Source organism: Rhinichthys klamathensis, unplaced genomic scaffold (assembly GCF_029890125.1).
Source record: "Rhinichthys klamathensis goyatoka isolate OS25496 unplaced genomic scaffold, OSU_Roscu_1.1 h1tg000404l_1, whole genome shotgun sequence".
In the NCBI taxonomy this organism is placed as follows: domain Eukaryota; kingdom Metazoa; phylum Chordata; class Actinopteri; order Cypriniformes; family Leuciscidae; genus Rhinichthys; species Rhinichthys klamathensis.
Window position 1 is genome coordinate 1,399,991 of NW_026606905.1, and position 16,482 is coordinate 1,416,472.

Below are 16,482 nucleotides of genomic sequence, written 5' to 3' on the forward strand. Positions count from 1 at the left end.
AGCTAAGATCTTCTCCACGCCATCTGAGGTTAAGAACTTTATTGATTCACAAAGCAAGGACACAGAATCTGTTACTCCTGAATGAGAATTAAGTTGCTATTCTCTAATGTCCTTCATATGAAGATCCCATGCCATGTGAGTTGAGTATCAGACTTGAATTTTCTTCTTTAATATCGTTGACAGAAGGTCATTACAAATTACATCACTCAAAGTTGATAGATTACAATGTTCTCTGTTACTCTGTTGTGTTGACTGTTCAGTTAGTCTAACGTTAGTATAATAAGTCCTTTGAATTTAAGTTTGTTGAACTGGTCCAGCACAAGATCTTCGCCGCTGGTTCCGTCCATCATAAAGCCCTCGCCGCTGGTTTCGTCCAGCCCAAGGTCCTCACCGCTGGTCCCATCTAGTACTGAGGCTGCACCTCGCCATCAAGGAAGGAGGAGAAGAAGGGCCTCTTATCTCCCCAACGCCCCGGTGGTCGTCCCGATGCAGCATGCGGTTATTTCAGAGGCCATCCCCATGCAGTGTGCAGTCGTTTTGGAGGCCGTCTCTGTGCAGCATGCGGTCATTTCAGAGGCTGTCCCTGTACAGCATGCGGTCGTCTCGGAGGTCGTCCCCATGCAGTGTGCAGTCGTTTTGGAGGCCGTCCCTGTGCAGCATGCGGTCATGCCAGAGACCGTCCAGCCAGAGACCGTCCAGCCAGAGACCGTCCAGCCAGAGACCGTCCAGCCAGAGACCGTCCAGCCAGAGACCGTCCAGCCAGAGACCGTCCAGCCAGAGACCGTCCAGCCAGTGACCGTCCAGCCAGAGACCGTCCAGCCAGAGACCGTCCAGCCAGAGACCGTCCAGCCAGAGACCGTCCAGCCAGAGACCGTCCAGCCAGAGACCGTCCAGTTCATTGTGGTGTCTGTGGCTGTTTTGTGTGTGTGGGCAGCACACACATCTACAGCCCATGAACTCAGCCCCGAGTTTCCTTCGCCACTGGTTCCGTCCAGTCCAGAGCTTTCCTGCAGCCCTGCCGAGCCTGAGCTTCCCTGCACGCCTGCCGAGCCTGAGCTTCCCTGCACGCCTGCCGAGCCTGAGCTTACCTGCACGCCTGCCGAGCCTGAGCTTACCTGCACGCCTGCCGAGCCTGAGCTTACCTGCACGCCTGCCGAGCCTGAGCTTACCTGCACGCCTGCCGAGCCTGAGCTTACCTGCACGCCTGCCGAGCCTGAGCTTACCTGCACGCCTGCCGAGCCTGAGCTTACCTGCACGCCTGCCGTTCCTGAGCCGCTGTCCGCTGTTCCTGAGCCGGTGTCCGCTGTTCCTGAGCCGGTGTCCGCTGTTCCTGCGCCTGAGTCACTGCCATGGCCGCCCGAGGGTTCTGCTCCGCCCTGGTCGCCCGAGGGTTCTGCTCCGCCCTGGCCGCCCGAGGGGTCTTCACCGCCCTGGCCGCCCGAGGGGTCTTCACCGCCCTGGCCGCCCGAGGGGTCTTCACCGCCCTGGCCGCCCGAGGGGTCTTCACCGCCCTGGCCGCCCGAGGGGTCTTCACCGCCCTGGCCGCCCGAAGGGTCTTCACCGCCCTGGCCGCCTGAAGGGTCTTCACCGCCCTGGCCGCCCGAAGGGTCTTCACCGCCCTGGCCGCCCGAGGGGTCTTCTCCGCCCAGGGTCCCTGACGGACTGTCTGCATTGCCCCGGCCGCCTACTAATTTGTCACCCCCTGTTCATGTTCCCCTCCACGGACCTGGCCCCCCATCCCTCCCCCTGAGCCTTTACTGTTCTGCCTCCCATTCTGGACTCTTGTTTTGTTTTGTGGTTTTTGTTGTCTTGGAGCGTCTGGTAGCCGCTCCGTAGAGGGAGGGTTATGTCACAGTGTTGGGTTTGTGTTCCCCAGGTGTCCACTAGATGTCCTCCTTTCCCACGGTGTCAGTCACTTCAGGAACTACATTTCCCACGATCCTGGTCTTGTCATTGCACTCAGCTGTTCCTCATCACTGATTATTGCACTCAGCCATTTCCCCATTATCATTGACAAATCCCTGTGTATATAACCCTGTCTGTTTCAGTGCATGTCACGGAGTCCTTGTTATGTCTGACACTTCTTGGTCTGTTCCTGATTGTTCCTTGTATTTTGTTATTTTTGTATTTGGATTGTTTACACGGTATTTGACCTTTGCCTGGACTGGATTTACGCTTTACGGATTACCCATTAAAACATCCTTACTGCACTTGGATCTGCTGTCTATCTCCCGTGTGTGTCGTGACAGCTATTACATATAATTGATATTGCTCAAAACTTCTATGGTTTTTGCAACCATAGAAACTATGGGCTTTGGTTCTAAGTTCATTGGATATTTAAAAGCTATTTTTGATTCCCCTAAAGCACAAATATACACCAATGGTATTATGTCAAGCACCTTTGCATTATCTAGAGGTTGTAGGCAAGGCTGTCCTATATCTCCCTTATTATTTGCCTTGGCTGTTGAACCTCTCGCTATCGCAATAAGGTCCCATACGGTAATAAAGGGAATTAAAATTGGTTCTAATGAACACAAATTATCCCTTTATGCTGATGACCTGTTGATATACCTGACCAATCCACAATTCTCTATTCCCCCCTTGCTACGTGTTTTTGAGGAATACAGTGATATATCTGGCTATAAATTGAATTATGACAAGAGTGAAGCATTTCCTATCAATATACCAGATGAGTTAAAATATATGATTACACCACTAACACTGTGCACTAATGGGTTTAAATATTTAGGTATTCAGATTGATTTAACACATGTCGACATGTTCAAAAAAAATTACTCCATACTTCTGGAAAGAGTGAAAGATGATATGCTAAAATGGAAAGAATTACCCTTATCATTAATTGGCAGAGTCAATGTTATAAAAATGGTAATTTTACCTACATATATGTATGCATTTCAGTGTCTCCCCTTGAATATCCCTAAGTCTTATTTTAAGGAACTAGATAAAGCGCTTTCTGGCTTTCTGTGGAAAGGCAAAAACCCTAGAGTCAAACTTCTTAAACTTCAAGCACCGTATAAGAAAGGTGGGCTAAACCTTCCCAATTTTAGACACTAATACCTAACTTCGCAGTTTCGGCCTATATGGGTCTGGTTACATCCCGATAAGGTTGATACTAACTGGACAGTGATAGAACAGTGGGAGATGGGTTCCATCCCACTAAAGGTAATTCCTTTTTTGGGGTCAAAAAGATGTTTGTCTAAATTAACTAAAAACCCGTTAATACTTCATACTTTTTCTGCATGGATGGAATCGCATAATCTATGCAGCCTTAGTATTGCTCCACTTACACATTCACCCCTTTGTGAAAACCCTAAAAACATGGGCGAGTAAAGGTTTAAAGACACTGGACGACTTGTATGCCAATAACCCTTTAATGAGCTTTGAATTGCTATCCCAGAAATATAAAATCCCCAAACATAATTTCTTCAAATATTTGCAAGTTAGGCATTGGGTCAAAGAGATCACCCCCCAGACATTTCCTAAAATTCCAACACTGTCGCCATTTGAAAATGTTATGTTTAACAAGATTGTGTCCTCCCCAAAAGGTATTGCTTCTGTAGGATACAGCACATTAACAAATAACTTTAAACCATTTGACAACGTAATCTTGAAGCAGAGGTGGGAAAGAGATCTTGACTGTGCATATGATCTGGTGGAGTGGGAATGTGTTATGGAAAGAATGCAGACTATTTTAATATCTACCAAACATAGACAAATCCAATTTAATATTCTGCATCGAACATATTATACTCCTCAGAAACTTCACATGTTTAATACGGACATACCTGCAAAATGTCAAAGGTGTAAGAGGGCTGAAGGCGATTTACTCCACATGCTTTGGAATTGTCCTATTTTGAATGACTTTTGGGAATATATAATTGATATTTCTTCAAAGGTTATAGGTATCCCAATTAGTAATGATCCTAGGATTTGGATATTAGGGGATACTGATTTATTAAATTCCTCTCATCATAAAAAGTATTTCACACTATTGGCAGGAACTGCGGGGAAAAAATGTATATTAGTGAACTGGAAATCGACTCATTCTCCATCAAGAAAACAATGGATCAATGAACTCATTTCATATTGCACCCCTGAGAAAATCCTTTTCAATGTTAGGAAAACTTCACCGAAAACTTTTGGAAAAATTTGGGGATCTTTTTTGGAGCATTTACCTTCTCTTATTGCAAATTAATTGCAATCACATTCCTTACATTTTAGATTTTATATGATTAGTGTAGCGAAATAAGTGAGGTCTGAATTGCGTGGTTTTTTTTTTGGGTGGGAGGGGGGGTTGTTATGTAGTCTGATTTTGTAAAAGAAAAATGTCAATTGTTATGTTATGTATATATTTTTTGTTTCATGTATCATAACTGAAAATAAAACTACATAAAAAAACAAATGGAAGACAGTCTGACACATCAGGCAACAACTGCTGTTCATTAATCAATATCGTCATCCACTCTCATTGCGGTTGAAGTTAGTCTCAGTGCAACAATAAATTTATATAAAAAAAAAACCAACAGAAAACACAAGAGGTTGAAGTCTTCGCTAAGACCCAAAGGATTTTAACCGATATATCGAGTATGCTCCTCATTGTAAAAGTTTTTTTTCTTCTACATTTCCAACCTATTCTGGAATTTGTTACTTTTTCAATGCCTATACAAGTTAACTGTTTTATCATGATTACACTCTGGCAACTGGTGAATTGACATCCCATCTCCTGATGGCAAATTTATGTTCGCTTCAACAAGTTTTTAATGGATGTGTCGTTTTTCAGATGTAAAATAATGGACAAGGGCATTTTAACGTGTAGATTACGTGTCTTAGAGCATGTAAGCTTGCACAGTTTCTACATGGAAATCAACCTCTTATAAAGGTTGGTTTCTTTTCTGTGCCTATATCAGATTTTACCAGTTTATTTGCAATGTTACCTGATCTTTTGTGAATAAATAAAGGAGAGTGTTTAAAGAAATCTCTTAATGAAGGATCAGTCAAAAGAATATTCCAATATTTCTTTATAATATCCTTAATTTGATATTATACTTAAAGGTATTGTAGGTAGGAATTTTATAAAAAAAAACTTTTTTCCAAATTTGTTTAAACTTTCTATTTATATCAATGCATAATTAAAATGTAAGTACTCTGATAAAAAGAGTATAAAAATCGAGTGACTCTAGACCGTTTAATCTGCACTAAACACAGCTCATTATTTCCATCCGGGACGAAACAAAGGATTTGCTTAGGTGACTGTCACTCTCTCGCAACCATGGCAACCACCCTTTTGCCACACAGGACCTGCCCACTTGCGCGTACCCGTTTGATTTGAGGAATTCAAGAGGCACGGAACCTAGGAATAGCAAAACAATGGCAGAGAAAGACCAATCAAAATTCACATATGCAGTTCGCGAAGGCAAACCAGCCAAAAAAAGGAAGACAGTAACGTTACTAGAAAAGGTAATGAACAAAAAGTCTTTGGATAAACAACGATTTATCTGTCCTCGAGCTGACGATGCGGTACTTGTCTCTGGAGAGTGATTATCAGATAGTCCTCATCAGAGTCAACAATGCTTTCATCATGGAAACTCTTACATGCAGAACACCATATATGTTATGAATCTTACACGAAATTCATCTTCATCACAGTGTAAATGATGGCAATGGAAAAACGTGTATCATGCAACCTGTTTTTAGCTTTGCCTTATAGATAACTAGCTCGTTAGCGAATCAATAAATATATATTTTAAACTTTACCAATATCAATATGCTAGCTTGATAGTGAGTACAAAAATACATCTTATTTGTTTATCTTCATAATGATAAAGTTAGATTTTTTTTATTACATGTGATTCTGACATGATGTCACAACATGCACTGCACTCCTTCCTCTCCGCTCGTCTCAGGTAAATAATGCGTCTTCAGCTCAGCGGTCGGAGTCGCGAGTTCATGTGTTTTGGGGGCGTGACTTTGGAAGGAGCCCAGAAGGGAGGGGGTGGAGTGATGGAAATAATGAGCTGTCTTTAAAACAGTCGTGAGAGGTCTACAGACACTCGATTTTTATACTTTCTTTTTCAGAGTACTTACATTTTAATTATGCATTGATATATACAGAAAGTTTAAACAAATTTGGAAAAGAGTTTTTTTTATAAAAATCCTACCTAGAATACCTTTAACCTTGTCCAGAGCGTCGGCGCACTGAAGCGTTTTTTTATTTATTTAGTTCAAATATACTATCAGATTTAATGTTATACCTTGACAAACTATACATCATTAAAAAGATATAAGACTCAAGATTCAGTATTTGACTACTATTGTATTCTGAGAAACTTATAGTGACAGTTATGTCTTAATTTGTGTCAGGAGTTATGAAATGAAAAAAATGAGTCGATACCTTTAATATGAATTATGAGCGTCAGCTGGTCCATTCATAAAAAACACTCCGTGCTGTCGTCATGACAGCGATTCACAAAACAACGTCCCTGAGGGCTTTTAGCTCAACAATGTGCAGATGTGGAGAAATATTGATATATTCTCATAGATTCACATCATATTTCTATAGACAGGAATAATATTTATTGAATTTATACCCAAATGCGTCGATGTAATCATAATGATCGCTTCTTACTGAGATGTGCTGTGTTTTCCATTCATACCAATAGCATGGGGGCGCTATTATGTCCAATAAAAGTCCATATATGGATCATGAAGAAGACCCATAGTCATGTGACATTCCAGGACGTCACTGAGTGATACAGAAAGTACAGAGATCGCTGTAACATGCAGATAAAGATGTTTTGAAGACAATAAACATGATTGCAATGATATTTGAGTTACCTGTGTTCTTCAAGCCATGCCAGGTATTTCATAATAATAGATTATATTTATAATGTAATGCTAATCGATATAGATTTCATCATCGTTCAGAACACTAAATAATACATTTTCTGTCTGATTTTTTTTTTAATCTGAAACCAAGTTAGATCACAGAAGATTATTTAAAACACTCGACTTGCGTTATATAGTGAGTTTGGAGCGCAAACATAGTTTTAATCTCATAAATGGTCGTGTATTGATGGTGTGCTAAGCTAACATGCTAGCTAGCCCAGGTGCACCTGCTAACAGCAGTTATTGTTTTATGATTTTTTTCTAAATAGGAATGCTTACTGAAATGTTTCAGTGCATTTGATACCAGTTTCAAATATTTAGTGAGAACTTTGATAAAAGAAATTAGGGTTTGAAAATAGCCAGTCGTTAGTAGCTATAATGCAGACAAAAGAAATGCATATTTAGAGCCATAATAACCAGTCTGGAGAGGTGTAAATGTGTGCAGGGGAGACTGAGACTGAATGGGGCACCACAAAACAATAGAGACAATAGACTGAATAGATGACTCAGAAGATGACTAAACATCAGTTTGCTAATAGAGTCTAATCAAAATAAAGTAATTTGACATGATCTTGAAAAACATTTAATTAAATACAGAGCTTTATACTTATCATTTTCAGATTTTAAATATAAAATGGTCAGACATGTGGCTTTAGCTGCAGTGCATTTCTAGATTGCTCCAGGGCCAACTTCAATTTTATTTTCATGAAGATGTTTCATAAAAATAAATTTCTAATAACTTTACAAAACTTTGAAGCTATTTAAAATTGTTTTTTTCATTATGACAATAATTAATTCTACATTTACAATAAACAACCAGGTGTCAGCTTTCAAATGAGATCATACTTGTGCTTTTAGTGCAAAGGGTTCATGAACTGCATCTGTTTTAGTTTGGGTATGTCATTTCTGGGGATTTTTCAAAAGTGGGCTTGAAGCTTAACAGGTTAAGAGGTTAATACTAATTATACTTCATTAGAATTTATTTGTGATTTTCTTTGTCTCCTAAACTTGATTCAATAATTGTTGCATATTTAATTCTTTAGCTTTGTTATATGCTGATTGAAGCCAATAATGTGGATTTAAAGTTTTAAACTGATTAAACACTATATGAGATTGTTCTTTAAAACTCTCCAAGGAATCACAGATTCTGTGTAATCTATGAAATTGTCTAAACGGCAGACCCTTTTTTTAGTGAAAGAGGATGATAGTAATTGTTATAATAATTGTTTCTATCTGTAGGTTTCTGAAAAACTGTAGTTTTGAAGTTGTTATTTTCTTTTACAATTAGCACATCTAGCAAATTAATCATATTTAGAATCTAGTCTAGAATTTAGTTTACGAATTCCAGTAGTTCTTTTTTTATCCATGTCCAAATAAGGAAACAATTGTCAATATTACGTAACCACCACATCTTTACATTTCCTAAAAAAGTATTGTTATGTTAAACATAATCTCTCCATAAAGAGATTGGCATAATTTTAATATTGTATTTTAATTTTAAAAAAGGAGTAGTGTCAGTTTTCCTTGTTTAACAATTTATTCACATCATCATCAACCAGATGTTTACAGAAGGATTAGTTGTTTAAGAAGTGAATGTACTCTTGGGTTTAAACATCTTAAAAAACTCAACCGTACATCCGTAGATAATGGTCCAGAAAAGGATTTTAATTTAATATGTCAATTATTCTACTTTCATCAAAAAAAAATGGGGGGTAATTTCATGTCCCAATGTGATCACACCTTATTCCTGTAGATGGCGGTAATGCACATAGATTGCAAACTGCCAATAAAATTCACAGAAGAAGGAGAAGAAGAAGAAGAAAAAGTCAGTTTGTTTGGAAGAGGGAAGCATGGTTTTATTCTAGCACCTCCAGCAACACTCATTGGAGTCCTGATTGATAAACATTGTTTCCAGTTCAATCATGTAAGTTTTGTTTCTCCTTATGTTGTGCATTTGTTTTCACTTGATGTATATAATTTATGGGTGGGCTCTCTAGCTAATGCCAGATTTATTTTATTTTTTTGTAGATGGACTCTTTAAATGTTACCTTAAATTTTGGGGTGTTGAATCAGTATGAGTTGCTAAGGCTCTACTGATATGGACATCAAGTGGTTTCTACCCAATGGATTGTTCTCACTGCATTACCTTGTGGATTATCAAATATCCCAAGTACAAGGATGTGTCTGTGGGCTATCTGTTTTTTCTTGGAATATTGGAAGAGCACTTGACGGGGTATTTTCTATTTTTGTGTGAGTGGGTTTTTTGATTCATCATCAACGGGACTTGGACATCATCATAAACATTGACTACTTAAATTTTCATTGTAATGATTCCATACCCAAAGAATCACTCTATTTTTTTATTTTATTGTCATTCGTTTTCTATTGATTAAGCCTTACTTTACAGACCATCTGTGTGTATACTGCTTACATACGCTAGATTGGTTTTATTTCAATTCATTTTCATATAAATGTACTGTTCTGTTTATTTCTTCTGGTTTTCCTAACACCTTCAATTTACATAAAGGTATACAAAGTTAATTCTTGTCTTTGTTTGTGGCTACACACTGGGAAACATACCAAGATATTATTTAGCAGCGTTAAGTTAATAGTTGGTGGGCCCCTCCTGTTGTTCATATATATATATATATACCTGCATGCCACTATTGTGGACAGTGGTTGTAAGTTAAGTTTACCTGCTGTGAAATTCATCCAGTTCGTGTTGAATTTTCTTTTGCAACTCTTCCAGCTTACTCTGATCATAAGTGGCTTCAATTTATTTTTCACATTCGTTGAGAGAGTTCTCAATAACAGCCAGTTCTTTAGTTGAAAACTCAATGATCAAAAGCATCAAATCCAAAGAACAATGGCTGAGAATCTCACTCCATCTTTTAAAAAAACTCATCATCTTGACCAATTGTAGGAGCTTTTTCTATATGCAACCCTCTTGGTATTCTTCCCTTGCGGTAATATTTACTCAATGTTTTATCATGAGATCATAACAAATATATTTGTGATTTCTGAGTTTATCTTCCAACTGGTTCGCTGACTTTTTTCTGAGATGGTTTGATCAAATAAGTCACCAAAAATTAAGATCCTAGACTGACATGGGGTTATTTTATTATTTTATAATGTTTCCTGGGTTGCCCTTATAATGTTAGTATGTTTTTTTTAGATCAAAACAGTCATAATTTAGAAATAAAAGGCATTTTTCCTAGCCTGATTTTAGCCTCTGATTTGAACGCTCTGTTTGAAGGGGCGTGTCTGCTGTGGGATTCAGTGTAGCCAGCCACTGCTGTGATTGGCTGACATGCTTGCATATGAAATAGCTATGTATTACATGTGAAACTCTCTCGAATACTTTTACTACAGCTATTATACGTTTTTACTATTACAGCTATCGAAATTAACGAATCGTGAGAAGTATTTAAAGTATTTAGATCTATTCCCATCACATAAAATGTTGCCGTGATGAGCATTGAGCAAGCAGATGACAGTCTGTTGATCGCGAGAATCAAGATCTTATCATTGCAACGCAGTTTCTGCACTCTCTCTAATGCTTTCACCAATGCAAACACGATGATGTACATACAGTAAGAGCTTCGTTGAGCAGTGTAACGTGCGTCATTGATTTCATAACGAGTTGTCCAGATAAACTCGCGCTGTGTGGAAAGGTTGTTCTTTGATCGCTTTCTGTATAATTTGTTCAGAATTTAAATAAGATTATTTTCATCCTACTAAAAGAAACGATGTGAAGTTGATATTTTAGTCACTGGCTTGACTTACTGATGCATAAACAGTATTGAACGATTTTGAGACAAAGATTAACTGACCTGTCTGAACTTGAACAATTAGGCTACACATCAGAAATTGTTGCTTGGTAGCTCGATCGATTTATTTTCAGACGTTCATCGAGTTGAGGAAACAGTCGTCGGTGAAATGTTTGGACCATACAAAACTTTGGGAAGTTGTGTCGGCGCATTTCCAGAGAAAATAAAGTTAACCCATTGTTTCTTCAGAGGCTCGGATGAAGGAACTAAAAAATACTTTTGTGTTCATTTGTACATCCGAACACTGATCAACTGCCATGCTTCGCTCATTTGCAAGCCATGATATCTCTCGAGGAAAAACTCAAATCTCAAAGCTATTTCTCTAGGAAAAACTAAAATCGCGCCGGCGCGTTCGTATTTCCTGTTCCTAGCTCGTTTTCTCATGGGCGGGCCAAATTCTCCGGGCGGGCAAAGCAGAGAAAGGGGAGGTAACCTTTCCTCGTTATGACGTCATAACGAGGAGATTCAAGATCAGCGCGTCTGAGCTGCAGAGAAGAGAAAAATAGCCAAAGCTCGGTTTACACCGATTGAAAATTCTAGACACGAGGGGACCAAATACAGGCTAGGGGAACTAATATTAATGCTCGTTTTTTTTCACATAGCAGAAAAATAGACTTAAAGTACTACCATCATTTCTGTTCATATAGAGTTAAGAAATATGAAAAAATAATCTGGTAAATGTCTACTTTTTTATGTGCCCACATACAATCGAAATGAAATATTGTGCTTTTGTAAAATAAAGAAAATAAACAGGGTGTGCGTTCTGCCTCTCAGTCACCGTGAACTTTTTTTCTGGAGCACGTCTCTAATCTTCAACACAACTCAGCTAATACAGTACTATTCACCCAGCCATAAGCAATATATCTTTTAAATCATTTGAGTTTGTACTTTTAAATGATCCGATTCAAAACTAAAATTAATATTCTCCGTTTATGTCATCTATATAAAAAGAGAGACGTGTCAGCCCGTCTCATTATCGTTCTCGAGCTGATTATCTCTGGTAATGTGACACGCCCACGGAGAGCACGCGCTATTCAAACGCAAATATGTGAAGCAACACATTGAGACGCGTTAACGCCCATAAACTCTGAAAACACACATTATTTTTTAGTCAGATTAATCTACTGTCGTCTTGCGCGGCTATATGAGGAACAATCCTGGGACATTTACCACTGGGTTTATTTTCACTTTGAGGATGAACAGATTCAGCTGAGAAGTAAGTGTTTTTTGCAAGTGCTTTGTTCTAATCGCGATATAGAATAACGTAGTGTCTGTAAACGGAAAAATAGCATACTGTTTAAAAATGTGAATCATGTTTGTGTGTGTGTGTGAATGAATGAATGAACGCACAGATACACACTGTTACAGACTAAATAACAGACAACATTTCGTTGACTCGTTTTGGATAAAGTTTTTACTCTAAAATAGACATCAAATAAGCTTTTTTTTAGGAGTTTCTGCTCATATGTTAAATATATAGTATGTTTTGTCAATAAACTAATCAACTAAGATGTTATAGTGTTTGTTCAAGCTATATCAAAATAATGAATCCTCAACTTTGAAATATGTATGATCAAATTAAGACATTTATGGAGAAAGACAATTTTCTTTTCAAGATGTTTCCAACTCTAACTTTGAACTGAAATAAAACCATGTCTATATGGTGAAGGGTGTGTGATAGAAGTGTCCAGACGTATGCACCCTGTATTTTCCTTATATAAATCCAAACAATCTAAAAGCCATTCTTTTTTAAATCTCCTCATTCTTTGTGCAAGGCTATGATAGGGCCTGATAGCACCTAATAGGGCCATTATGGGGAGGGTCTTTGTCTTTCTCAGGTGTGGAATGCCACACGTATTAATGAGAGATCACGCCTCCTGCATAAAGCTTTCTCAAACAAAACACGTCATTAAAAATGTAAAAGACTTTATTGACTTATCTGAATGAGTAGTCAGGATGATTCTCACATAGTTTTGGAGCAAATATTCTAGGCTATGTGATACAATTTTCAAAAGTCTTGTGAAGAAATAATCAATATGTGTTTTGTGGTCTTATTTCAGCAACTTTCATTTTTATTTTTTTCAATAACCACGCATAAACATTATTCTATTAAAAATACAAACATGTACATACATGTTGCTCAGATATCATGGTAGCCAAGTTTGTGCTATATAGAGTGAATTTACACCTTTGCCATTAACATGTTTATAAATAACTGAAAAAAGCACAAATGTCAGTGCATGTCAAAACATCCCAAGGGCCCCAAAAACACTCTGGTCCCCAGAGGGTTAATGTTAAAAAACCTCAGAAAGCGTTTTCACTCTTGTAACTGTAGATTCATTAACTTTCTCTAAAGACATCTTTGGTGGCAGCTCATGATTAAAAAGTTTAACTCCGATCAAAGAATGGATTACAGATCTAATATTATTAATATTTTAACTTAAATACTGTAATTTTCAGTATTCAGCAACTACTTTTTTTTTTTTTTTTTTTTTACAAATTACATTATCATAAAAATATAATTGAAATGTCAGGCTGAAAAGTAACATGGATTTGAAAAATCTAGTATTTTGATATTTGCCCCTTTTGCTTGAATGACTACAGAACTTGAGCAGACATGAACAAAATCCATGCTGATCCATGTTTTCCAGCACGATTTGAGAATTTTCAAAAAATATGCCTTTTTGTACTGTAAGGAGTTTACAAGGTCATTGTCACAAATTTACTTTGATTTGATCTAGGAATGGCAGAATCATACTACATATATTCATTTGTTTATTATTTTTTTATAGTCCTAAAACTGAATTACTAAATATTTTCTTTTACAGCCCACTGTACATTAAAATAGTTTATTGTAAATATATTTAAACATATAATATCAAAATGTTGACTTACTGAAAGTTGACTTTGTCTACTTGAAATCGAGTTTCAAAAATCCCTGAAGTCAAAACACGGCACCGTAGCAAATCCTGAAAGAAATGCACAAACTCTGTTCACTGACACTAAACACTAATAATAAAAAAATCCAGTGTGACAGTGCCCTCACCTGGTCTGTCGGTGTGTAGTCACTCTGTCGTACAGACTCAATTCTGTCCAGGAAGCTGAAAATAGGTACAAGACAAATTAACATTATACACCACACAATGGTTTACAATAATAAACACAATTATAATAATCCACTATATAATATGATTGATATTAAAACTTTTTTTTTTTTTTGAATGGGGTTTGGGGTTGGAGTTTATCATGAAATTCATTTTATGTCATTTATACTGGGTTCACAAGCACTGCTCTGATTGACTGGATATGAAAAGACGTGTGTGTGTGTGTGTGTGTGTGTTTAGTAAACCTAGTAAACCCTATGTAGTGAGGACCAAATGTCACCACAAGGTTAGTAATACCATTTTTTTTTTTGACCGTGAGGACATATTATTTGCGTGTTTATTTTACATGAGAAAACAGATAATACATCATACTAAATTATTATTATTATTATTATTTTAAAATGTAAAAATACAGAGTTTTCATTTAAATCTAGTGTTTTGCACATGTTTCTGTAATGGGCAGGGTTTGGCGATAGATTAAATATCATTAACCTGAAATAAAATCAATATATAGTCAATTATATATCACTTTATACAATACAGTTTGTTTCAAAGCAGCTCTAAAAAGACAGTAGTAAACAGTTGTTATTTAGCTGAAATCAGTTTAGTGTTGATTGTTTGGTTCAACTGTGTAGTTCATCAATTATGAAATGAGTTCAATTCATCTATAAGCAGCTCTGGAGGCAAAAGTGATGTCATCAGCTCAGCTCAGTTCAGTTCTAATCCAATAGTGTGAGTGCATTCAAGTTAATAATATTGCTGAAAATTAAGTGTCCCCAACTAAGCAAGCCAAAAGGCGACAGTGGCAAGGAACCCGAACTCCATTGACAGAAATGGAAAAAATAAATAAATGTAATTTATAAAGTAATACATTTATAGTGAAACAAACGTGTGTGTGTGTGTTTATCGTATTACTAATGAATTTGATTAAGCGCGTGAGATACAGATGTGTGTATATATATATATTACACCAAACAATTAGTCACAAATGCTACACTTTCTGCACTAACTACCTAAAACATGAATTTTAAATGATTTTTTCATTTTCTAAAGTTTTATTGTCTTGTGCTGTGTCAGTGTTGGCCTCCAGGTGGAGCTCTAGCACAGATCACTTCAGCCCTGCTTCCGTGCCTTAAATTTTTGACCTGACAACTACATATATTTACATATCTTTTGCAACTGTAAAGGTTATGAGGTGAGCACTGCAAGTTGTTAGATACCGTATACCGCTACAAAATAACCTGTTTTTGAAATGCACATCTTGCTGTATCTGTATGGGGGTCAAAGAATAAAGTCATTTTGGGCTAACATTATCCGCCAGACAGCACATATTTATGAATTCATGCTCAATACATATATGAATGCATGAACAATTTAAAGCATATTATCAATGTCTTTTACCGGTAGTTGACCTGATTCACTACAGCAGCACAGTGGAGTTGAGCTGACCTTTAATAAAAGGGTGGCCCCTTTATGCTGAAGGGGAAGTGTCAATCGATATTTCCACCTTTTGAATGGCCACTTTAAATGGAGCGGCCTACATACAAAATACACGCAGATAAAGACAAAAATAAGGTATCTACAGAATATATTGGGATATATAAATTGTGGTTTCCAGGGCTGGAAAAGTTGGATGGACAAATACTTAGATGGACACATAATCAGATCACAAAAATCATTCAAAGCGACTTTGGCAGCATGAGTCATGACTGATTTTTTTCACCATTACTGATGTCAAATTCATCTGCCCCTTCACAGCATGTACAAAAAGATTAATGCACAAATAAAAAACTAAAAACTGTGTTATGGTCTCTCCTTGTGTGTAGCAATTTAGGGAATATCTGTGGTATATGCAGACAAACATGAAAGAACTGATAGTCTGTACCAGCATGCTGGTCTGTTATTGTACCCGCCCCTAAACAAAACAAAACTGTGATTGCCATTTTACATGGCCGTCAGGTGGCCTCTTCCTGACTAAGTGGGCTGTCTTGCAGTGGCTATAGAGCCTAGACCTTAAATTGTTAGACAAAAGTCTGGCTATGCGAGATTAGGTGAACCCTAAACTGCAAATTTGCATGTGACCAATAGAGGAAATGACCATGTCACAATTCACTGCACAGCACCCTTCGCAATTTTTTTTTATTTGTTAGCATAGCAGCTTAATAAAATTAAGTTGTGCCCATTAGCTGTGACTGTTTTAACAATATAGGTTCATGCTGCAATGTTACAATATAGTACAACCTCTTGAAACGTATAGCTTAATTCTAAAAGAAAAAGAACAAACGACTATAATCAGTGTAGACAACATAAAAAAGACCTCAGCCCTGTGTTTGCTGACTGAAGGAGAGGAGTGCTGAACACCATCTGACGTGTAGAACTTCATTTAACTTAGGCATGTTTGTTATGAATAAGAATAACTCAATATTAACTGCTTAACACGCAATTCAAAGTTTTTATAGATTTCAGTCTTACTGTAAGTGTGCCTTTTCTGATTTGTGTAAACTTTTTACTTTTTACTTTCATAAGATCTCCCAATGTATGTACATTAACAGAATGTTCCGCAATCAAAACCTACATCTGATATCACTGCAATATTTGCCTGTTTAATTGTGATTGGTCATTTTTCATAAATTTAATTAGAC

General features: G+C 37.5%; 1 protein-coding gene across 2 annotated transcripts in view; it reads right to left on the bottom strand.

Moving 5' to 3' along the window:
• Positions 1 to 16,482, bottom strand: part of gnal (guanine nucleotide binding protein (G protein), alpha activating activity polypeptide, olfactory type) — a 200,119-nt gene that overhangs the window by 54,922 nt on the left and 128,715 nt on the right. For both annotated transcript variants that reach the window (XM_056234747.1, XM_056234746.1), the window contains exons 6-7: positions 13,783 to 13,837; positions 13,632 to 13,705 (exon numbers count right to left, since the gene is read on the bottom strand). In XM_056234747.1, the coding sequence (XP_056090722.1) occupies positions 13,632 to 13,705; positions 13,783 to 13,837 (129 nt within the window). The remainder of the gene's footprint in view (positions 1 to 13,631; positions 13,706 to 13,782; positions 13,838 to 16,482) is intronic.